The sequence below is a fragment of the Xenopus tropicalis genome, chromosome 2 (assembly GCF_000004195.4).
Source record: "Xenopus tropicalis strain Nigerian chromosome 2, UCB_Xtro_10.0, whole genome shotgun sequence".
Taxonomy (NCBI): domain Eukaryota; kingdom Metazoa; phylum Chordata; class Amphibia; order Anura; family Pipidae; genus Xenopus; species Xenopus tropicalis.
The window spans coordinates 118,480,025-118,505,469 of NC_030678.2; the positions used below are offsets into that span (position 1 = coordinate 118,480,025).

The 25,445-nt window shown below is 37.0% G+C and overlaps 1 protein-coding gene across 1 annotated transcript in view; it reads left to right on the forward strand.

The window, feature by feature from the left end:
* Positions 1 to 25,445, forward strand: part of efnb2 (ephrin B2) — a 33,741-nt gene that overhangs the window by 1,302 nt on the left and 6,994 nt on the right. Inside the window, 1 exon segment of the mRNA NM_001100239.1 lies at positions 16,264 to 16,544. Within this exon segment, the coding sequence (NP_001093709.1) occupies positions 16,264 to 16,544 (281 nt within the window).

A 25,445-nucleotide genomic window follows, 5' to 3' on the forward strand; every position in this document is an offset into this window, starting at 1 on the left:
GTACTCTTCTATTTTCTATCATAGTATAGCGCTGCCCACTATGCCGGTGCTATAGAAATAAATGCGCCCCTGTAGCAGCCTTACTTACGACTGTCCTACTCTTACAGTGCTGCTGTTTATTATCGCTATATGTGCTATAACTATAACTGCCCATATATCTCTTTTTACTCCCGTGGGATTGTTACCATTGAGCGGGCAGTGTGTACAGAAGGGTGTGCAACTGTAACAACCATGCCATTCCAGTATGGCAGAGCAGGTGGTTCAGAGTAAAATACGAATCCATAAATACATGTTAACTCTAGCCCTGCTCCCACCCCGAATAGTGGGTCATGGGAATCTCACAGCACCCCTAGAATGTATTGGTTCAGATATTTTATACATGTACTATCTATGCCATCTGAAATGCTCTACCCAAAGCTTTTTCTGAGGCAGAGATGCATTATTTCATGTAGGTTAATGAGAATGTCACATACAACTATGAAGAGAGGCTTGTGAATATCAAATGCTTTACTATATTATTAAGCCTTTCAATGAAAATTATATTCATTAATTTCTTTGTGGCTTATGGTATCTGCCAGAAGGGTAAATGGTTGAGCATGGTACTAAGCAGTGTCTGTAGATAATATGTGCCCTGTGGCTGCTGCAGCACTGCTTGCCAATGTCACCCAGTAGTTGTAAAGCAGTTTCTCTCCTCAGGTAGCTCAAATGCAAGCATTGCCATCGTTTTCTGATGCTTTCCATGAAACAGGGAATACTCATAATAAGCAAAAGAGAGCCAAATAGCTGTCCCCAGTCTGGACAGCAGCACATTGCTCTGCATTCACAGCTAACTACCCAAGCTGTACTCTAAATCACTGCTTATTCATGGAAGGGAAGATGCAAAGTGTTTATCTATTGCTGTGCATTTGGGCCCATTCTCTGTGCACATGTTGAGGGTCCTGGCAGGTCTACCACTGTAGTGGGTTCAGAGGCACTGCTTTCAAAAAGCTTCACTTGCTGAATGAAAGTAAATGGTGGATCTAAAATCATGATCATTTCAGGCCCACAGAGGTCACTCTTTCAATGCACACAACTTGATTATGCACTCAGCCTTCCCAGTCCTTCAGTTCCAGCCTATTTAATCTAGTCATTTGATCATATCATCGCACTTTGGATTTTCTTCCCCTTTTTTTTCTTGCAAAATAAAACCCACATCTTTTGTCTAACAATTGCAGGTGGCATCTTTCTCCCTACCTTTTTGTGACTTAACGTCATTTCTCTAACCGCTATTGTTGCACAACAATTGCCACAGTCCCAACACAGCCTTTGGAGTTGTATTACAGTCTGCCTTAGGATTGATGCCCCTACTTGACTGACCATAGCAGTGTTGCCTTTTTCCCATAAAACAGACGCCCGCCCTGCTGGTTTTATTTTTATTTGTACTTAATGATCCAGGAATTTTACCCAGGAGACACAATGTGCTATTTCAGCTATAAAATCAGTTAGGAACATGAAAAGCATCATGGATTTTCATTAGTCGGAACCTTTATGAATACATCTCCCACTTCATTATGGAAATACATTTTTTTCAACTTAAGAGTCACTAATGAAATATGAATGTCATAGCTTTTAGCATCAAATTTTAATTTCCACCATGATTTTCAGTGCAACATTAAACATATAAATATCACTATAGGGAATAGCAGGATAATAACTCTATTCATGAAGTCCTCACAGTCCCATATAATTAGACTATAGAGTGCCTGCTCTTTGCTTCTTTTAGAGTACAGCCCTTGAAACCAGTATTACAGATAAATTGCACTGCACTTGACCCAAGGGGAAAAAAAATAAACGTAAAGTTAATTTTTTTAGGCCGCTAACTATAAAATTAGGATGAAATCAGAACACAGCTACCTTATAGTGATATGGAGGCAGAAGAAAAGCATTCTGGGTAACAGCAAAAGCAACGCAGTTATAAATATGTGTGACCTTTCATTCTGTTCACCTAGGAGAAAAAATAAATAAATAAAAAAAATATATATATATATTTAGGCCCGTAGAATTTTTTTGTTAGATTGATTTTATTTATTGAAAATTTAAGAAAAATATAAAATGTCTGTTTTAATTTTTTTTTTTAACCTGGATGTTCAAGGCAATGTAGTAGTTTAATATTGCAAAATATGCTAAGGTTGTAAATCTGTTGAAAGCCGCTCTCGGTGCCCCCGCCTGCTGTGCATTGTTTTTTAGGGGCCTAGTTTTGTAAGTAAACAAATGTACATTCAGTGGTCTGTGAATAGCCCCTTGAACTGTGCTCGGCAGTTTGCATTTAGGTTAATCTTGTCAGTTTTAATATAGAAGGGAAAGAATGGAGAAATCACCAGGGGATGAATTGTTAGTGTTTTTACTCTGCTCATTCTTTACATTTTGTCAGGATGATAAACTGAAGGTAATGGTCCTGGTTCCAAGGGACGGCTGAGCCAGCCCTTGAACAAAGTGCCTGCTGTAGTAACCATATCTCAGTTTCTGGAAAAGTGCCCTAGACAAGAATTTATTCAAGGACCCTTTCCCCATGGGATGGCCATTTTAACCCTTACAATCACACAGCTCAGGCCCAATGCTAAAATCACTGGGCTGTGCTCTTGCATCTAAATCAAGGCCCAGCCAAGGCTGAAACTTTGTGGGCAAATGCAAACAAAGGCAGAAATTGTTGCTGTTCTCGAGACTTCCACACCTGCATGGGGGTGGGGGGCATTAGCTCAGGTAAATTACTGACATGCTGTATACTTAGAAGGGGACACGGTTTAGATCTACTGATTTGTCTTATCCCTCTTCTATGGTTCATCTGGGGTTTAATTGTTACATTATCTATAGTAATTATCTCAAGCCTGTTATCTGTAAACCAGCTCAGGTACAGCACTTTGTTTGGAGCAGTAATTGGCTTTATATTGTGGTGGCAGGACAGGTTGAAGGCACTGTGTTTATTTTGTCAACCCTTTGTCTCTTCTATGTAGTGTCAGTCATAGATTATTATTATTAACACATGTTTGTAAAGTGCCAACATATTCCACTGTGCTGTACATTGAACATATAAATGACATACAAATATTGACTGAAGTTAAAGCGCCACCATAGCTGAGCACACCTACTCTTATTGGTAAGGATCACAGGCAGTGAAGCATATATTAAATAAATCACTTATTTTCCTAAATCATATAAGAGGGTCAAAGCATGATTTCTCTAAATCTCCCAGAAAGGCCGCTGGGAGCTGCAGCTTAACAGCTGGAAACCAATATTTTGGACATCGCTGGTAGACAGCATATTGGCATCACACTTTTTCTGCTCTTGGCTATATTCCATTCTGTTCACAGTGGAATATTATGGGAAAGGCTGAATGCTATATTGTATTTAATAGTTCAGCAATGGCAGTTGCAGCACAGCTGGCCTGAAAACTCCAAATGCCTCAATTAACTCAAAGATATATGAAATTAGCCATAGGTTCTGACATAGAAAGCTCGCTGTGAACGTGCTCGTCTGCATTCTCCCTTATTTGCTATTTAAGAGCAATAGAAAATGCATCCGTACAATTCTAGTCACATCAAACCAAATACTAAAATATACAAGCACCAAAGGATGTTTAAAGAAGAGAAATGTTACATTTGTTTGGGAAAAAGTGTTAGCAATGGAATACATTTGATACCATATTCAGAATGTATTGGAATTGTAGCCAGTGGCCAAATAATAAAACACATATTAAGTATAAGTAACAGAGCTTACAGGCCTTTGCAGATAGGAAAGCTGGCATTCCATTTATGTCAGTTAATTTTTTTTTCCTTGATGTAATATCAAGAATACTGGGCCCAGGCACCTTTATTGCTCTCATGGTATATCAGTTTACTTATCTTACTTTTAACAGTGCTTGGATTTGTACATGGATAATTAGGGATGCATTTTAAACATTGAATCACATTGCACATCTTTTATCAGTCTGCCCTGTCCTTTTTGTTTTTTTGGTAATCTGCTTATATTTTTGAGAATCCTGTTTCTTATATCTGCGCCCCTTACTATAAGGTGTAAAAGTGTAGAAAGCCGTGATATTGATTAGAGACCTGTGAAATCTTAGGTTGCTGTGTGTTTTACTGCAACAGCTGCTGTGGGGTTGCAGGTTAGACATAACCTGATTTAAGTTGTTTCTCTGAAGTTGGGTCCCAGCCTTCACACCTTGCCCTGGGCCTCCTTTTCTTTTACTCCTGGTACTAAGGCTTTTACTTTTACCTGAATAGTAATTTACTTTTTATTTGGCTATTAAATTCTTTTACAACCTGTTGCGTGTAACATGTCTAAACAAGTGTTAGTTTAAGCACCTTTAAATAGCAGTTGGCCTACTTAACACTTCTTACCTCAAAGTGGCCTAACTACAACATGATCTGTTTTGCACACGTGTATTGAAAGTGGTCATCATTTAGGTTCTCTACTGGGCCCTTTGTATTCCTGCCCCGCTTCCAACCTCTGCTGGGCCTTCTGTAGTAGTATGTAAGCCCCCATAGTGTTAGTCTTAAATGTCCTGACAAAAACAATTGCAAATCCTAATAACATTTTGTTCAAATGAAACGTATCTGCCACCTGTTCATTGCTAAAAGAGAAAACCATAACCCGCTTCCACTCTTGATTGCATAGACCCTTAAGTCAATTAAAATTATTATAGAGCAAAGCAATAATTTATAAAACTGTGAGCTACTAACTCACATCACTTTTAAAAGTAGTGTTTGAAGGCTCTGGGAACAGAAAGGGGTGCACAAGTATACTCAAATCTAGTCAGTGTTCGGTAGGCATTACTACTGTTAAGTAGGCATGGTGTGAGTTACAACTGCCCCTTTGTAAATGGGAAGAAACATTCCTTGAGTCAGTCTGCTGTTCATAAGGGCCTAATCTTTTCCTTCCGTAGTGGCTGACATTAAGCAAACCTGTTTTACAGGTCATCTGTCATGAATTTTAGTGTACTCGCTTGTGTGCTATTTCTTTGTGCGGTTACGTGGGAGACGAGAAATGGGTGTGTTCAGCTGTTTAATGCATTTCGATTTAGATATGCAGAGCAACAAGCCTCTGTCCTTTTCACCCCTCACATCTTTTGAATGATTTTACCCATATGGTATATGAAAAGCAAACGGGGGAACAGCAAATGGTCACCTCACCATAAGCACAGCCTGGAAACTCCTGTGGCTTCATTGTTCACCCAAAGCACAAGAAGACAAAGGCCTAAGCAATTCGGCTCCCTCTCTCATGGTGGAAAATGCAAAGCGTTCACACAGCTTTCCTATTTGACTTGCTTCGTTCTCATTTTAAATTCAGCTCCATACAAGCTGTGTGAAATCTGAAAATTTCTTTAGTAATCCATTTTGTAGTTTCCATTTAAAAACAAAGCCGAGACAATTTGCTTTTATTTCGAGGCAAATCAATCCATGGTCATAGTTAATAAGGGGATTACAAACCCTGCTCGATCTACACAGAGGTAATGTAAATTGACGACAGGCTCTAAAGAAACTGATCCCTTTTGATTGAAGTGAGGGGGGGAAAGGCCATAGAGAAACTAACAGGAGTAATCTGATTGTGTGGCAATAACACCACCATTTTTGTTCCGTCCATGAAAAAAATACACTAAATCCATACAGTTGCCTAAAAAGGTAAAGGCACAGAAAGGGTGCTGCCATGGCAACATGTAGATTAGCCTGATGTTAGAAGTGACACGCTTCTCAAATGGATGTCAGAACTATAGGCCCTGCCTCAAGCTGTTGGATATTAATGGTGGCAGTGCACAAAACTTAGAAGCACAACTTGGAGAGGGTAATACTGCTTACAGTGCAAGCCTCCATAATGATCTCATATATGAAAACATATACTGATATTTCTCACATTAATGTGGCTTTTCCTCTAATATTCATTTTATATGTGTATTAGCAGCACCATACTGTATTTATGTGTCTTATTTTATATATAACCAAATCCAAAAATATGGTAAAATGAGTAGTCAGTCTACTCACTGCATGGAAAACACTGGATTTGGTTTTTAACTTTGTTGTATTGGTTCACAAGCACTTTTTTTGCAAATAATGCAGCTTGCTGTTGTGCTCGCCACCTGACATAACACATTGCCCTCCTGGAGATGCATCACTTTTACCCCAGCACATTTGCCACAAACACCTGCACTAATAGTGACATCTGTGTCACACAGGCAACAGCATTGGAACTCTCATTTGTTTCACTTTGCTGTAAAATTGCTAAACTACCTTTGTCTTCAGTGTACACCAACACACAAACAGACACAATCCTGGGGCAATCAGTCATAAAATGCCATCTTGTCTTTATTTTACCTGGGTAGAAGTTGATAATTGCCCTCTAGCGTTCTTGTTATAAAAAGTCTTATAATTCTAATAATTGTATTGTAATGTAAATGGAATTTAAACAGAGGGAAGGATTTTCTATGATAGCATATCAAGTATTTATTGGTTTACAGCCATTGCCTTTGTCATGCAGTTAAGCAGTAAAAAAGCAAAAAAAGAAAGCTGATTTCCTGACATTTGCTCCTCAGCTGAAAACAGCCCTTTAAAATGAGAAAGACAAAGCTGTTTCACTTTTGTTTCTTCCCTGTACTTTGTCACCGTAGACACAAGCTACAAGAAGGAATGACACTAAAGAGTTCTTTAAACGCCATGCTGTGCTGTAGTTTTACAGGTGCAGGACAAATAAAGAATATTTGTTTTATGACTTGACTGCTTGTGTGCTAGGAGAACAGAATTCTTTATGATGGAAAGATAGCTCAGACTAAGAGAAAACACAGAAGCCAACAGTAACTGTTCTGTCTGCACGAATAATCCCAAACACACTTTTTTGATTAACTGCGTCTCAGATGATTTCATTAAATCATGTTTCTTGGCAGGGTGGTTTGGAGAACTTTCCAGGTTTTTACATCTTTCTTTGTTCGTGGGGATTCGAGCACAGATACCTGAGTTTTACTTTACTTTGTCCTAATGCTACTCTCAGATTTTAGCAAAATACCTACAAATGGAAAAAAAATAAATAAAAAAAATTATATATATATATATATATATATATAAAATCTGTTTTCAAAATGGCTAGAGGTGGCTTTGTATTTATATGCACAATTAACTAAGCCATCATTGTCCATAGAACACTAAAGTTAACTGCTAAATTGTTAAGTTGCAAGCTGCTTGCATTCAACTGCTTTGCAAGCCCAAGTGTTTAGCAAGACGGCATTCAGCTGAAGTATTTATGGAGTATGGAGGAAAGACCATTCTGATGAGTGTCCAGCAAGTTTACAGCCTCTTTTGCTTTTGAAATGCAGCCTTGTGCATGACAAAAGGGAAAGTCGAATTACATTGGCCCCACGCTTATTATTATTAGGATAAAAAGGGTTACTGCACTTAAAAGGCAACCCTCATTTCCTGCAGCTCCTTATATATTTAGCCGAGTTCATCTGGCATGTTCACTATCACAAATGTTGTAAGTTCCATAAGAATGCCTGAAATTGGTTGAGCACCACAGTAGGTCCGCAGAATGAAAGCTTTTCAGTATGCTGGTCTTTTAGTGCAAGTCTAGGTAATCCTATTTATGTTTTGCCCACGGAAAATCACAGGCAGGCTGTTGCATTGCTATTCGCTTGTCTGTGTTAATTTAAAGATTCTTACAGTGCACTAGATTTGGCAGCTAGTAAAACAACATTCTTGCGTTTTGAAGCAAAGAAGAAAAATGGAGATGAGATACTTAACAAGTGAGAGAGAGGAAAAGACGTATGATTTCAATCAGCCTTGGAACATTTAGGAAATGAATGGCCATAATGAATATTTCCTTAATCCTTGCATGAGATTATGCATATATGCAGAGAATATTAGTTAAAAAAAACAAAACTTTTTAATTTAACCCCCCCCCACACACACTTTTATGGTGAATAAGTAATTAAGATATTTGCTTGATAGATAAAGGGGTTTTGATTATTGTGAGCCACAGATTACCTGGGTTATTTGTATGACTTTTTGCATTTACAAATGTAAATCAGGGCCAGACAACCAGTTTGACTCCACCAACTGCAGAAATACAATTCCCAGCATCCTCTATCAGATTTAATTATGCACACAGATTATGCGACTGTATACCATTGGTGCCTATCCCTGATTTTTATATATCAAATATAATATTATTAAATATAGTGGACCTCAACTATTTTGCCTTTCAAAGATTTCACCACTTAACTCCATTTTTGCAGTTTGGATCTTGCAAAAATATATATCTGTTATCAAGCAGATAATCATGTATTGGTCTTCGACAGAGATTCTTGGCTAATGTGGGATCAAATTCAAAATTTGTCATTTTTTAGATTAATGACCTCCTTTAATTTTGAAAAGTGTCATGATACAAAGTATGATGTCATACAAAGAACAGAGGGCCACACAGCTGTCTAGAGAGAATATTAAGGGGGAGACGGCTAGAGGACAGAATATGACAATGAGGCCAGATGGAAAGCAATGCTGGTTGGAAAAAAAATTGAAGCACTGGTAACATGCATAATGCAAATGTACATTTTATTAAAAGTGACACTAAGTAGGAATGGAAACAAGATTTTATTTTTGGCACACAAAGTTGCAGCTAATGTAGATCTGTAAAGATTTGGAGACTGAATATGTAATAGCGGTAGGTCTTGTGATGTCTCTGGAAGGGGTTTTAATCACTTTCTCACTGTGAGCCGGGTTTTCATTCACATATCTAAAGCAATGAGGTCAGCAGTCAGTCTAGTTTAGGCTTAGGTGGGCAACTGAGCTGTGTAAAAAAAGATGTCTTATTTTTCTTACGTCTAGTCACAATTAAATGTCATTTTATTTTTGATTCGGGAGTTCTGCCAACTTTCAGTCTGTCACTGTTGAGAAAGGCTTCCAGTCATGTCCAGACCTATTTCTTCTCATACTAGAGTTCTGGCTGCTTGCCTATAGATATGTTCAGCTGGGCCTAACTGGATATTAACGTTGCATTTGACATTGCACTTCTGTAGATGTGCAACACACACATGTACTGCTCGCTTCTGACTTCACTAATGTTATCCTAGATGCTGATAATGTTGGGGAACCACTCTCTGTATGATGAACAACTCTATATGAAGTCACAGAGAGACAGACAGGCATTTTAACAGACATGAGAAAGCATCTCACTTTGGGGTATGCTATTCAGTTGGTCATTCACGCTTTATTGATATGGGCACCATTTGCCAGCTGCCTTTATTTATACATTTTATGTGGGGCCAACTTTACTTTAATGTTTACATATAATTCAGGTGCTTTTTAAACAGAACATAAAGCTTAGCTCACTTACCTGTATTCAGTAGACTAAGAAAGTGCACTTTATACGTTTATACCTTATTTTTGTGACCTTTTGTGATCTTTTTATACACCCATTTTCACATCATCTTTATATCAAGTGAATCTGAATAGTATTAATTAGGCTTTGTGGTTAAATGTAATTATGTTGTGAGGTTATAAATGAGCAATGTAATGATATTTTTCTAAAAAGTGCTTTATTTTGCTTCAGATACTAGGGTTTCAGGGCATTACAGATGGCTTATAGCCATAACAATGGACTTTGGTTTGTTGCAGCTGTATGTGAATTACACCTTCATACAATTACAAGCTTACTCTTGGGGGCAGATTTATCAAAATGTGAGTTTAGGGCTTAATGCATAAAAACTCTCCCACATTCTATTCATTCCTATGGAATTTTTAGAAGCATATGGGTGAAAGTAAGAGTTCACAATTTGATGAATATTCTTCTAAAAATGCCATAGGAATAAATAGAACATTTGGCGAGTTTTTATGTATCAAGTGCTAAACTTACATTTTAATAAATATGTCCTGTAGAATTGTAGTGTTTCTTTGGGTGTAAAGGGTGCCAAATATTTTCTTGACACAAGGCTTTTACACACTGTAATACTTAATGCCCTGATTATCAATGCCCCAGTTATTAGTCCGATAATGCTATATAATTATCTTTTATGGGGACAATGTTCAAATGCAGGGTTAAGCCAAACAGCGCATTTTCTGGTAAAGCAAAACGTATTAGAAAAATAGTCAGAAACACAATCTCCCCTACATTTATGTAGAAGAAAAGGGGGGCAGATTGCAAAAGTGTACGGTTAAAAAGTTGTGGCCCCTGTCTTTATTTATATTCCTGCAGCCATCATTATATTTCTTTCATGCAACTTAACATACCTCATATGCATTTGTATACTAATGGCTGTCATACAATTTGCCATAGGCAGAGCATGTCAAGACTGTGTTTATGTATTCAAAAGGGGGCAACACAGATGTATGATTTGTATATAAGAAAAATGCTCTCCAAGTCTCAGGTAATAGATGAAATGTGAAATTAGCTTTAAAAGGCTGTGTCATTGTTTGTTTGACCAACGCCTTGCTTGAACACCAATACGACAGGCACCTCCCTCTACCAGTCTGCTAAAGCAGGGATTCTGGGAACCAGGGTATGTAATTTGGGGTGGAATTGACAGCTAACCCCAGTGTAATATTGGGTGGAGAACTGATTAGGGCTTCTGATTAGGCAGTTTGGTGAAGCCAAATGATATACTATTCTGTTCCTCCTCTTCTGTCAGTAAATTTTATCTTTTGATTTATGGTGTTTACGTACAGCCAGTTGTTTAACAGGTGCCAGCTGGTCTTGGTTAACCAAAGAAAACATTCCAGTATGTTCTGTTAGAGGCACTGATAGTTTCATTCAGTTATTCCTCATCAGACACCAAGAGGCATTTTTTCCTCCCAAGGTCATGTTTTATCATTAATATTATTATCATTAGTGAGAGCACTGCTTTACTTAAATTGCAGCTGTAATTCCCAGCATCCGCCAAAAGCCACTAAACCTTTAGTTCCAAGGACCCCATTCTTCAAATATGGCATACAATAAAGTAGTAATGAATAATATGATTTGAGCATTACTTCTTGTTTACAATGTATCCTGAAATAAAACATTATACTGTCTGGATAGGAGTTAGTTTGCTAAAGTATATAATGTACTGTATAATGTAGCATGCTTGTTTTTTCAGCAGACTGGCGAATCCATCTCTGTAGGTTTTTGCTTCCTGTTATAGCTTACATACTAAAGGTTACAGATCTCTAAATAAAGAATGGGAAGGGGGATTGGCATTTGTGTCTGTCAGGAGAAAAACAGCACAAATTACTGCATGACATTTTTATAGAAATAAGGTTTAAAGGAAAAAATATACAATACGGTTTTATATGTTTTTTATATTTTCATATATCACTAGTAAAATATGGGAAATTAGTCCTCAGTGTGCCCATTACATTTGCATCTATACACATTTGCTAATATCATATTGCTTATATATTTGTCCCTAAAAAGCAATATATTTATAACCATTTGGAGGGCTGTTGTTGTTTACTACAGAGAAAATATCTGCCAAGGAGATGATAATCACATTTATGTATTAATGCAAATATACAGGGAAAAATATTTTATGCATTTGTGTTATATTGATAATAAATACTATTGAAACATAGGGTTTACTTTCCCTTTTAATCCACCTTAATGTAAGAGGAATTAGTTTATCAATTTTAGTGGGTTGGAACCCAGTTTTATTTGGCTCTGCAAAGGGTCTACAGGTATGGGTTAACAGCAATAAATATATCAAAGGGAGTCCGCTTACATATGAGCTGAAGTTCAATTGTGCATTGCTGTAGGCTGTGAAATGTGATATTATTTTTTCCTCCATAGTAATTGTGAGATGGTTGAGGGAAATTGATTAAGGATCAAATAATACCCTACCCAGCAGCATATTCTTTTGTCAAATAGAATTTGAGGTCACCAAGGCAAAAATCAGCCCCCACTACCTATGTCAGCATAATTTACCATTTAGTAAATAAGAGGATATTAGATTGTAACTTTATTACCTCCAGACTTCACAGCAATGTGCTGGAACAAGTCACAGAGGAACTCACTCGACTGGTTTGTTGCCTGCCTTCTGTATTCAGTGGGGAAAACATTTTCTTGTTACTGCCAGTTTTTGTTTTTATATATTTATTTTTAATATGTGAACCAAATGCTATTAAATAACCTTTTTACTAGAATGTTATACTCAGCACCTTTGCATATTTTGTGAGCTACTACTTCCCTTCCTTCCTGCAGTTGGAAGTTGGGCAAATAAAAGAACTTTCTAGAATATTAAAAGCAAACCTTTCTCTGCAGTATTTTTAGTATTTGTCCACCCATGAGAGGAGGCTAACAGCCTTCAAATGCATTGATTCCAAATCCTAAGGGGGCATCACTGAGCTGTTGACCTCTTTGCATATTTTATTATATCTTGGCTCACTTACTGCATTCATGTTTGTATTTAACCTCTATAATTTTACCTGATAGAGAAATGCAAATATATTAGTCAGTTCGGTTATCAGTTGGGAGGTTCCTTCATTATAATCCCCACCCTTGAGTTGATTGGGGCCATATTATGACTAAGGAATGTTAATATCATATATGTTGCTGCAAAGGGGTTACTCCCCTTCCAAAACTTGGCATTAGTGTGAGTAACTAGTACCACTGATTGAGTAACTAGTACCACTGATTGGCCAAACTCTATGGTCATCCAATGAAATGTAAGTTTATTATTTTAGAATATTAATACTCTTTATGTTTATGTGTAAAAACAAAACCTAGTCATACTGGGAATGAGACTGCATTTGATGTTGAATAGATTGTATTGTGCTATTTGTTAAACTGATACATGCAAAGTTGGCATTTACTGAGCTGTGCAGAGAAATATACTCTGTATAGCCATGAAAAGCATTCTGGAGTTTTTGAGGTAAGGTAAATGGAAAAGGCTTGCAGTCATAGAAAACATTTGAAAGAATAGCAGTTGTTTGGAAGGAAGGTACACATTAAGGGAATCGTTTAATTTTATATCACAAAAGTGTGTTGGTAATCTACTTGTGGCTAACAACCATCATCTCAAGCTATTGTAAACAGTAGGGGCACATTATGGCCAGTGTGTGTGGCATGCTTGTAAAGTTTGTGATCTGTCCCACTGTTTGCAGCTCAATTTCTCCTTGCATTTCAATGATAGATGTCTATTCATAGGCATCTTCCACGTACAGTACATGTGTATAAATGCAGGTATGATGAGAGAGCCTGTTTATTATGACGCTTTCTTTGTTAGCATATGACAAAGACAATAAAATATACCTGACTGTTATTTATATTTTTCCAGGTCAAACATGGCTGTTCTGCTGACAACAGGCCTGAACCTGATCTTTCAATTAATAAACATAACCGTGGTCTTCTTGAGTTAAATTTGTAGGGATTTCTGACTTTAAGCTTTGTTTTTAGCCTTTAATATTTTAATGAGTCTGCAGGCATGGCTGCTTACAAATGAGTAGAGGTTTCTAAGTGCTGTGTTTAATGTTTCTGCTTTGCAAAAGATGTTGATTAGAATACTCCTGTTTCGATTTCCCCCAGGCATACCGCCTTAAGCAATACATAGAGAAGCTTGGATCCAGGGATGCTTCTCTGTTCAGTAGGCTTAAGGACTTATTGCAGTAAGCATCCAGGCTAGAAAGAACCACTTATCTGCGTGCTGCTAATGTTGTGGCTATTCCAACCACTTTCTGTTTACAATTAAATGGCTAGTAATGCTTAAAACAACCTGCACTCACATGAAAGGACATGCAACTTTCAGTTATTGAGTTACCATAGCATAACAGATAAATGGCTGTGCCTGTATTGTGTTTCGAGCAGGTCAAGGGGCTCATTTTACATGGCACATGTCCTAGAGAAAGTTACAGGTCGGGTTTAACATTATCTGTAGTAGTTTGTGTCATTGTATGGAAGGAAGCATTTATGGACTATGAAATATATACTCCCTATAGGCCCTTGTAAAACATAAACTGTTACTGTAAACTGTTTATGCAAAAACTGCTTAGCTCTGTAACTGAGATTAGTGTAAAATATGTATTTGGTTTACCAAGGTAAACAAAGCCCTAATTCCCCGTAAGAAGAAAATTCATTGTTGACACCTTGGAAAAAAAGTGTGTCCAACTTGCTTCCTCATTTCACCCCAAAAGGATATTTTAACCCTTTTTAGTGCACATACTAAAAAACCTTCAGCTTTGACATAAAAGTACCACCATAGCGAAACAGTAGATTCAATGGATCAGGGCAACCCTTTGATCTATGCCTGTGTTTACAGACAACACGGTACAAGATCAAAGGGACCCTGACATGGAAAAAGTTAGCAACAGAATTTTAAAAGCCATATTGCACAATTAAAGCACACATAAATTACTATTATGCACCGTAATTAGATTACATGAAATTACATGTATGTAATTTGTTGTATTGTTTATATTATGTATTATGTATGTATTTTACATGTGTGTATTTTGTTAAGCCAGAATAACACATAATGCCTTATCAAACACATTCAGGCTGCAAAAAGTTTCAGGCATATAAAGTGATTTAAATTACTGTGTAAAAAAAAAGCAGCAGAACCTAATGTTTTTATGCATCTTTTTTTATACTTACTATTTATGCCAGAATTTTTACACTCGGCTATAAAAAGATGGTTTTACATGGCAGACCATGGTATTAAAATGCCCATGCCTGGTGTATGTCAATGTGCACTTTTATAAATATGCCGCATAGGTAACATTTTTAAATTAGTTCTGCGACTAGCTTTGTAAGATTGTTAATAGTTTATAGGGATTTGCACTTGTAAATTGCAATATCTTGTGTTGCATTATTCCCCTGTTGTACCATATTGTGAAAAATGTTGGGCGCTTTATAAATAAGCGAAATTTAAGAAATCATAGTTGTCAATTTTATATAAAATGAGTTATGCAACAGTGTGCAGTTGCGTGTTTCTGTGCATATTTATACCCTTAGCATACTGTTAAGCACAGCTTTGAGGGCTCCATGTGTTTTATGATACAGTGTAAAGTCCTTGGTGCCTGAATCTTTTGCTTGTCATGGCAATCCATGCATTAAGAAGATGATTTTCCTGGTTCAAAATAGACATAAGCAATGTAAAGACTTGACAAGGTTATTAATAGAAATCTGTATGTGAAAGGTGCTAAGGGTATGAATTTTACATTTACCATGCTTAGCATTTTCCGTCGTTTTTTTTTTTTTACTGGGAAAATGTACAGTATTCTAAGCAATGATTATTGCTTTAATTCTCCATACAGTATAGTAAAATGGCAGTGTCCAGAGAATGCCCTGCTCTGCATATATCCATTTGACCACTAGAGGTAACCTTTCTTCTGGCATTTATGGAAAGTGCAAAAGCAAGATGACATTACCCACCCATTAAAGAAAATATATGGGGGAATAATTACTGCACAAATAACTATGCTCTCCTAATCTACTGCCCCTTTGCGGCAGCATGAATATAAGATAATGCCTACTAAGAAACAGGGTAGATATCCATTTTAAGAATAGCTTAGGCCATGGGTTGCAATTAAAAAAGGTCTTGTGTAGGCTGTAGGAATGAAACAATTCTGAACTGTCAAGTTAGAAATTGATTAAATGCGAACTGTGACATTTATATACTACCTTCTTTAATGGCAACTTGCTTGTAAAATAAATAAAACCTGGATTGCCTCAATAAATTGATTCATTTAATAAGATTGGGTGCAATGAGTAAGTACCTGTTTTTTTCCTCTGTCGTCCAGTCACCTGCCAGTTGTGTCTTTGCTTTCATCTTTTGTCTTCCACTTTGTGATAATTCTTTAAGTGAATTAATGTTGTGCATTCTCCAAGATCCTGCTGTGGATCAATGTCTTTTACAGTTGAAAAAGAGCCTTAATTAAAAAAAATAATTTGCTTAAAATCCTGCCATAAGCGTAAATGTGCCTTCTGGACTTCAGATAGTTTCTGTCCTAGGGGATGATATAAATTTGTTTGAGTATGGATGAAAATACAACTTTCCCAGTTCTAGCATCATGATCTGTGTTATTGCTAACCACCATAACCCTGTTGGTGTTTAGTACAATTCCCATTATCCTTCATTAGCCAGTAGTGGCAATTGAGGATTACCAGTACTACCGCTCAACATATGGGAGCTACTGACTGACCATTTCCTATAAACATTCCTTCATGGTAAACATGTCCTAAATCTGTCACACTCCATTTTCATTATGTTTGACTGTCATAAAATCCATAGTTGAACTGTTTTACTTGAGTAACTTACAATGTGTATTTTTATTATAGGTTTCTTCCTGGACAAGGGCTGATCCTGTACCCAAAGATAGGAGATAAACTGGACATCATTTGCCCAAAAGTGGACTCCAAATCTACAAGCCAATATGAGTATTATAAAATCTACTTGGTGGATAAAGAGCAAGCGGACAGCTGCAGTATAAAAGACAAAACACCTTTGCTCAACTGTGCTAAGCCAGATCAGGATGTGAAATTTACTATCAAGTTTCAAGAGTTTAGCCCAAATCTCTGGGGACTGGAATTCCAAAGAGACAAAGACTATTACATCATATGTACGTATAGCCTCATTTATTTTCTTTTTATGCCTCTGGTGAGGTTTTAAGTTCTGGTACGATTAAGGCTCTGTATTTAAGGGGTGTGTTCACCTGAATAGTTCTCATAGGATTAATTTCAATGTTTGCTTGTTTTGCTGAACTTTAAGCATTCAACATTAACTGGTTACTTGAGCTGAAACCTTGGTGTTTGGGGGCCAGAGGCAAAATATTGTCTGTGGGGCCCCATTTTTTGTTATGCAAGCCCCTCAATTCTTATTGAAACACAACATCTTCATACAACTTTCAACAATCGGTGGATGTGGGGAGGCTGTAGGTTAGACAGCACTGTGCACTTATATAGTTGGTCACCAATACCATATCCCCTTTCTATAAACACAATACAATATAAACACAATATTTGCAGGCCCATCCCAGAAAAGAGGTAAATATATGGGCCATTGTGAGTTAATACTTTTTTCTGATGCATATATCTGGGGCCAGTGGGTTGCCCTGTTCTTTGGAGATAGCAGGGAGTGGTATGCTATATCCGCTTGATCCACAGGAGTTTTTTTTTTTTTAAATAAATATAGTACTTCTCACACACTGAGAAAAATACTGACATATGAAATCCATTTCAACTGAAAAGTGTCTGGATCTAATGGAAGGGCCTTCTGGAATAGGCAGCGGTATCAGAATTGTATCCAGGTGAAGAAATTAAGTTAAAGTGAAAAAAGGCATCGGGAGCTATGAAATATACATTCTATACACAGCTATTTGCTGCATTAATGGCTTTGCTGGCTGAGATCTGATCAAAGCCTCCAAACTTAGAAACTCACTTTCATTCCTCAGACCTCAAAGCCCAGTTGCTACGAGTTTTAAAAGTACTACCCAGACTATCAAGAAATATAATCATTTTTCAGCTTGCTAACCTCTTTTATGACCTGCGAAGTGGGTACAGAAATGCCTCAGGAAACACTCTGCTAAAACCCTTCCACTTGCATGCGGACCTCATTAGTTACTTTACAGTTAGATGATCATTTACTTTGACATGTACAAACTCAAATATGTACGCTTGGTACTGACTTTCCCCCCCTCCCTTTCATTTTTAAGTAACAAATCCTAATTAATTGCTCATGTGCTTTGCTGCAAACAATCTAATTCCCTAACCAGCGGCTACAAGCTGACCTTAGGTCGGACACAGACAGCTAGGTCAGATTTTATCCATGCAAAACTTCAGTGAGATTAAAACTGATCTAAAACAGGGATGACCAAACTGCAACCCTCTAGCTTTGTTGAGCTACAAGTTGCAGAAAGCTGGCAGACTGTCAGGTAATGATGGGAGTTTTAGTCCAACATAGTCCAACAACACTTCTAAGGCCACATGTTAGTAATTAATAAGATTTGTTCAGTTTGCTATTATTTTTATAATTTATAATTTTTTTGATATACATATACACATGCACTCGGCTGTGCATGAAGATTCTTAGCATATTAGTAAAACCATTAATCCATCTTTCAGGACAGTTGACTCATATCCCATAAGCTTGTAACAATATTCCTATTCTAATGTTACCATTAATGATGAGATATATATATATATATATATGTTTTAACTTCACAGAATACCACTCAGTTCCTATTAATGAAATATAAATATACAATAGGCTGAATAATGTTTTGAAAATGTTGAGGCCCGCATGTGTTTAAATATGTATTGATGCCTCAGGCTTATGCTTGCTAATGGAGTCATGGTCTATTTTGATATCCATCCCAGACCACACAAATCTTTTAAGAGAATATGGATATAGAAGATTAATGACCTTCACTCATATTGCAAGCCATTACCTTGGCTATGCACATGGGTTTAGCTTACCTAAGAATTACAAGGCTGCTGTGGCATGGAATCCCATTGCCATTTGTCACCAAGGACTGCATGTAAGGGAACTATTTTAATCTGAGGCCATGTCATAAAAAATTGGCACTAATATGAGTCATGGCAAGGCATGAGAAAGTTGCAGGATGGGATATTATTCTTTGTAATTGTTTAAGGCAATTCAGACCCCACAATTGATTAAAACATGGATATGCCTTGAATTATTACCACCCTTAGGCTGCGACATAGTGATATTTTCTGCATGTGTCTGGCACCATTTTGAGAAAAATATATCAGAATAGTAGAGGGCATTTTACAGCACACAGCGGGAAAATATTGGATTGGTCCTTCAGTCGCCGTGTTTTACTTTCCTTGTCTGACCATGTAAGCTGGGTCAGGTGGATAGATATTGTAAATCTGATCATTGTGTTGGTAAATCTATATGATAACTAGATGTATGGATTACTTGGCCACTTACCTGGCCTGAGCTTGCTTTAGCGTATGAAAATGTAATATGCTATAAATAACACAAGCCAATTTATTTATAATATAAGAACAACTTAGAACTTGAAAGATGATTAGATTCTTGCACATATACGCATATATTATATCTTTAAGTAAATGAGCCAAGGAAATATGCTGTAGGGAGTTTTACAGCAGCCTTCAGTCATGGTGGTGGGTTGGGTCTCTGTAGAATGGAGAGAACCCTTTGATGTAGCCCATCAGCTAAAATTCTTTCATTAAATTAAGCATGTAGAAAATTGCACTAGATTGCTGTTGCATAGTGCAGCTCCCCTTCAAGGAATGCGGTTCATTGTCAGGGCACAGTCTGATGGCGATTTAGTATTGGGGTTGCCATTAGGCCACCCTTCGGCCAAAGCAAATGGCGTCACTTCCATCTAAGCTATTATACCATGAGAGTGGAGCATTTTCTCATCTCCAGTGTTATATTCCAAACTGTCAGCTGGCATTAACTCAGTCATAAGTGAAACCTCACCACCAAGAGATGAACTCTGCCTCAAAATGATGTTTTCCACTTCAGTGCCACTTGTACAGCAATTACTGGGTCATTAATATCATTGGATGCAATTAGTGCCAGTAGAGCAAGCGTGTGTCTTTTTTCTTACCGTGAGCCTTGGATGGCCACAGAATTCAGTGATCAGTTTAAATTGCTAAGGGCACACATGATGTGTGGAGAAAATGGTTTATAGACCGAAACAATCTGACTGATTAATTACTGTTCCAAAAGGGAATATAAGGAAAACAAGGCAGTGTTTATTAGGAATAAAATGGTTCAATACCAGTTGCAGAAGGGCACGACATTTAATGCAATAGTGCATTTCCTACCAAGCAAATATGCACATGGAATGCTCTATTTTATTCATGTGCCATTGGTTATTTAAACCTTTTTGCCTCCTGCTGTGGGTTACATGTTATTTAAGCTGTTTAAAGGAGTATTTCACCTTGAAATCAACTTTTAGTATGGTAAAGCCAGTCATATTCTATTTTATACTTTTTCCATTATTTGATATGCATTTCTCAGGCTTAGAATTGATATTTACTGACTGGTTGCAAAGGACTAAAAAACCCTAACAAACAGACATCACTTTTGATATTATAATAAAAGAAAGCTTATAGTCAAACTCTTTTTATGGTTGTTGTGGTCAGTGACCCTAACAACCAAATAGCATTTAAAGTTTCAGTAGGAAGGATAATCATTTTAGGACAATTCTACAAAAAATGGAGAGTTGCTTAGTACACAGTTTATTCTATAACATATTAAAAGGAACACTTCCCCTTTAAGGAAAATGAATCAGCTAAGGCACAAGCTATGGAAATTAAATATAATGGAAAGTAATTACAAATAGGATGTGTTTTTGGTTCAGATTTTTCAAGACTCCTGTCCTGCCTTTGAGTTAAGGTACCACGTTGCTTAGCTTGCTGAATATTACATTTTCCATTAGATTTATTTAAAACTGCTGCAAGGATTTAGGTGGAAAAAAAAGCAGCCAAAAGGAGCACTGCATAACGGTTGCACGCTAATCTATAAAACACAGAAGCCTGACTGGGTTTTAAGAAGCCAACACTGCAATATACTGCATGCTTTTCACATCCCAGGACATTCGCTGCAGATGAACAAGCTCCTCATTGAAAATATAATTTTCTGCCCCTTTCCAAGGAAGTGGCTTGTTTGTTAGTGTGACCTTGTGACTGAAAAATCTCTAGTCTGTCCCTGCACATTTTAGACCACACCACTCAGCAAAACACAGTTGGAAATGATCACTGCTAAAATTCTGCACCAGGAATGAACACTGCAGCAGTGCTTTTTAGCATGTGTTTACATATAATAAATTAGAAGGATGACACTGACTATAATGTAAGTCTTGAAGGCAAGAGAGACACCAGATCACTATGGCAATAAGACATTTTTTTTTCTTTCATCTCTCAACTGAATATTGTGTTTAAACAGGGAAACACCTCCCTTCTCTGCCTTGAGTGCAGAAGGAGAGACACAGTTTATTACTGCCAGACCCATTTGATCTTTTTGAGAGAATTCAGGCGTATTGGGCACTGGCCTGGGTAGGTACTTGTGTCATTGTCTCTCTTTTTTCTTTTTCGTTGCTATCGGCAAGGATGGCAAGTAACTGCACTTTACAAAGACAGCCATGGCCTGTGAAATCTGCGCTCATTAAATCAAGACGCCCTGGTCTAAAGTGCTCCTGGTAGATATTGAAAGGCCACTATATAAAAAATAATTACAGCCGTGCTTGTGCTGCTCTCAGAAATGGTTATTACGAAAGGGAAGGGGAGAGGAACATTCTGCAGCGTTTTCTGTATTTCTTTCATAGAGAAGGCTTCATAGAATACAGCTCCAATTACAGTTAATGATGGGAGGGATATGGCTGCATGGTGGAATATTCATAAGCTCCCACTAGGCTTTTGTCTCAGTGCAAGAATTCCTCTCGATGCAGTGAGAGATAAAGTTTGACGCTCCACTGACTTCTTAACATAATAGGAAATGTGATTTATACTTTATTAAAAAAGTTCTAGAGTGAGATAGAAAATAAGCACTGGCCAGTAAAGACCGAGTGCCACTTCTTAGAAGTCCGTTCATAAACATTTTCTAATGGAATAAATCTTAAAGTTTTCTGATGAAACTTGTATTTGGATATTTTGTCCTAAAAATATTTTTGATGCGTGTTCACCATGCATGTGCAGAGTTAGCCCACCGTGCATTTATGGGTCCTGGGTTTCAAGACGGTGTAAACCTTATCTTGGCTAAATTAGTGGTGTTGATTGGCTGCTGTTCGTAGACCTGTAACTTTGCACCTTTTATTACATTGCACCCATAGATATTTAAAGTCCTTTACATTTGTCTCCTCATGTAAATATATATCTCAGACAGTGTAGTCATTCTCCAGTTGTGGGAAATCTACCCCCTTCCCTGATGTTGAGGAACACTGTGCTTTGTTCTGTAAAATACCTTAGCTACAATTTCTGGTAGGGATGGATACAGGATAAGGAAGTTTAGATGTGGAATGCTTGTTAATAACACTTTCAGATCATGTACCCCCTTTTGTGAGTTAAGGAAGTCAAGGAGTACACAGAGCTCCAAGGAGATTTTGGAATGTGAGCTAATATTACATGAGGATTTTTCTGGTTTAAGTCTCTTTAATGTATGACATATGGACTTGATTTTTACCTATAATGCTTAGACCACCTTCTTCTTTCTCTGTAAATAATTGTATTTGTGTAAAAAATACACACAATGTGTTATTTTAACAGATTCTAGACAATCATATACTTCTGAAGGTATTGACATATTCATAAATCCAGTTATTTGTCTTGTTAATATCTGCAAATTTCAGTGCAATCTGTACTGCTGCTAAGAGGCAGCAGACGAATGGGTGCAGCCAGAGTACTTGCATATTCCTTCTGCCAAAGGATTTTCTATGATAAAAGAGCTGCGAGCTTGATAATCCTATGAAATGGACATTAGATCAAGCACAGCTTTACTTTACAGCTAGTATTAAAGATGGTTTGTTCATGCTTGAGTCCAAAGGCTTTCACTTTTGATAAGTGAAACCCAGGTGTTCCTTTCTTATCTATGAAATATCCAGGTAACCAACACTTTAAGTGTATACGTTGTTGTGTTGCACCAACTGACTATAAAAGGCTAGAATATGTATTTCTCTTTTGGTAGAAGGTTGTTTATTTATATATTAAACCAATGCAACTGAATGTGTATATATAGGCTCAGATCCAGCCAGCCCTAATGCTCTGTCTGATTAGTGTAATGTTACTATCTTGATAGGCTGAAACCAGCCAGGATCTGTGCAGCAGCTTTGTCTCCTGGGAGTCAGCATAATAACGATCAAATGAAGACATATTAAAATGTAATATTACTTTGCCTCCATGGGGACTATATAAAAATCATAGCCAGAAACAGCTTCTGCTTGCTGCTTCTGTTTCAAATGCTGAATGTGTGTTTTTTTCCATTCTGGCTTAAGTATTTCATGCACTAAACAAGTCTTCCTGTCTGCATAGTGGGCTTTTTTTATTCAGGTTTTTATTTTAGCTTGTTTGAACATTATTGCTTCTTTTCTTAATCAAGGAAAATATGCCATTAAAATTAAAAAAAAAACTGAAATTGAATTAACACCAATAGCAAATCATTTATGTAATGGGCTGGTTTTTACATTCTATAATATAAAGTTAAAAAGTGGAAAAAAGTAGATGTAACAGTTCTACCACTGAAGCTGCTGTAAATCATATCATGAATATCTTCCCCTTCTCTCATTCCCTGTCCTTTCCTATTATATCTCATACTGGAAAGGCCAGCCTGATAATCTGGGATGTGCCTGCAGATAAATATATTGATGTCCATTCCATCTGCAGACACGAACCGATCAATGCATGATCTTCTGGCATGAATGAACTTGACTGTTCGGCACGGACATAATGATAAACTAAATAATATACTCCAATGTTATAATGGAACTAAGATAGCAAAGCTTTCCACCCCAAATACATTATTTAGAAATAAAAAAAACTTGACTGTATAATTGATTAATTCATTTTTACCTGCTGATTTAACAGATGCACATGCTGGTTTTAATCGCCAAATGAAAATACCAAGCCTAGTATTACTAGATCATATAGCAAGTTCTTTTTGCTTTTACTGTTTGTTGGCATATGGCATATTATTTAACCTGCACGGATTAGATTAATCGCATGGAATAGCCAGTTTTTTCCCTCTTACAAAATCATTGCTCTATTTGTGAACATACCTTCTCTGGATGTATTCATGTATTCATTATTGCCCTTGCCCTGAGTTATACTCTTCTCAGTTTACTGTACTTTGTAAGAGCTGTCGGCACTGGTTGTCCTGTACTAAACTAGCAAAGCTACATACAATATACAAAGTGTTGTAACTTCAGTAGCCATGCAACATGCCTACTTACATTCCTTGTATATTATTTTAAAAAAGAAAAAACTTGATTGGCATGTTCAATAGAAGCAGTTTCATTTGCAAGTACTAAGAATGTAACAGAATAATTAAGATGCCTAGTGAAAGAATTAGTAGCATGTTGTTCATTGGACAACAAAAGCCAAGAGCAAATGATAAAAATAATTAGAACAAATGCTCCTAAGCAGGAACAGCTTTCTGCCTAAGGCTTTTTAAATGGCATATTCCATTTCTACTTGCATATTGTCTTTTTATGGTTTTTGGGTATAGCTGCTGTAAAAACAAACGCAATGATAATATTAATGCCCTCTTAGACTTTAGGAAATCCATGTCATTTAATGTATCAAAAATGTGTTCTTTAGAAATCTGTACAAATATTTTGGTTTTTCAACTTGGGGGAAAATGCAGATGGAAAGAAATGCCTTTTGACTGGGAACCACAGCTGGCTACCCTTACTGTAGGCTTCAAATTGTATCACATATTGATGCATTAAGTTTTCGGTTTCGGGGACTCGAACATCACAGTGCAGAATGGAGTTCAAGTGTTTTAAAAGTGTTGAACACATTCTGACAAACAAATGTAAATACTTTGACAATCAGAAGTTTTAATAAATGTGATATTGGAACTGTTGGGAACCCATCAGGATTCATGTTCAAATTTTAGTAAATCTACCCTAAGTGGCTTATAGACCTTTCGACATAATGCTTTTTCTTAAGTCGGAACAGTTTGATAAAGGATATTCTAATGACTGGATCTTATAAACGGCCAGTTGCCTTCTTAATCAAATTTGCCTTTGGTAGTTACTATGGTGATGCTACTAGACATTTTGGAGGTTTTACTTTAAATGTCATTGTCAGATGCCAAGAACACAAAATGGCCACAGAGAATACCCCTTCAATATTGGAAAAGGCTTTAAGTCATTTCATGTGTTTGCTTAATAAAAAAGGCTTTTTGTGTGCTTTCTGCATAGGCAACAGAGGAATTCTTCTAAATTGCTGTTATTCTGAATTTCCCTATAGAGGCTGCTACAAGTAGTCAGTTTTAATTAAGGGTGTAATGTGGCTGTGGCCTATTGCTGAGTTACCAGATAACTCTTTGTGTTGGAGATAAGCTGTGAAATGCCCTTAGCTATTAGAGGAAGGAGGGTTATTCTACAAAGCAAATGTCTTCTCAAACAGGGCGATGCTCACTAGTATACAAATAATAAAAATATGTGTTAAAAAAAGCAGGAGTCTTATTTGAACACAGTATTTCTGTGCAGGAGCCTTAACATGTGGTTACTCTTAAAATGAGGTTTGCTGGTTTGAGATAGATTTACATTGGCATTCTATTTTGTGCTGCTTCTTGTTCAAATTACACCCTGGCTGTTTAGTAACCAGTTACTCTATATGTACGTTACATTCTATCAAAGGGCCAAATCAAAATGCTCCTTGTCATCTTAACCCTTTGTGCTGTTTGTGCCAGGAAACATTGCTATGTAGCATGAATGGAGAACAGCGGCAGTCAAATTTTTAGAAAAATACAGGTTGATAGAGATAAGTGACTCCCTGCAGCTTTGATTAAAAATAAAAAAGAC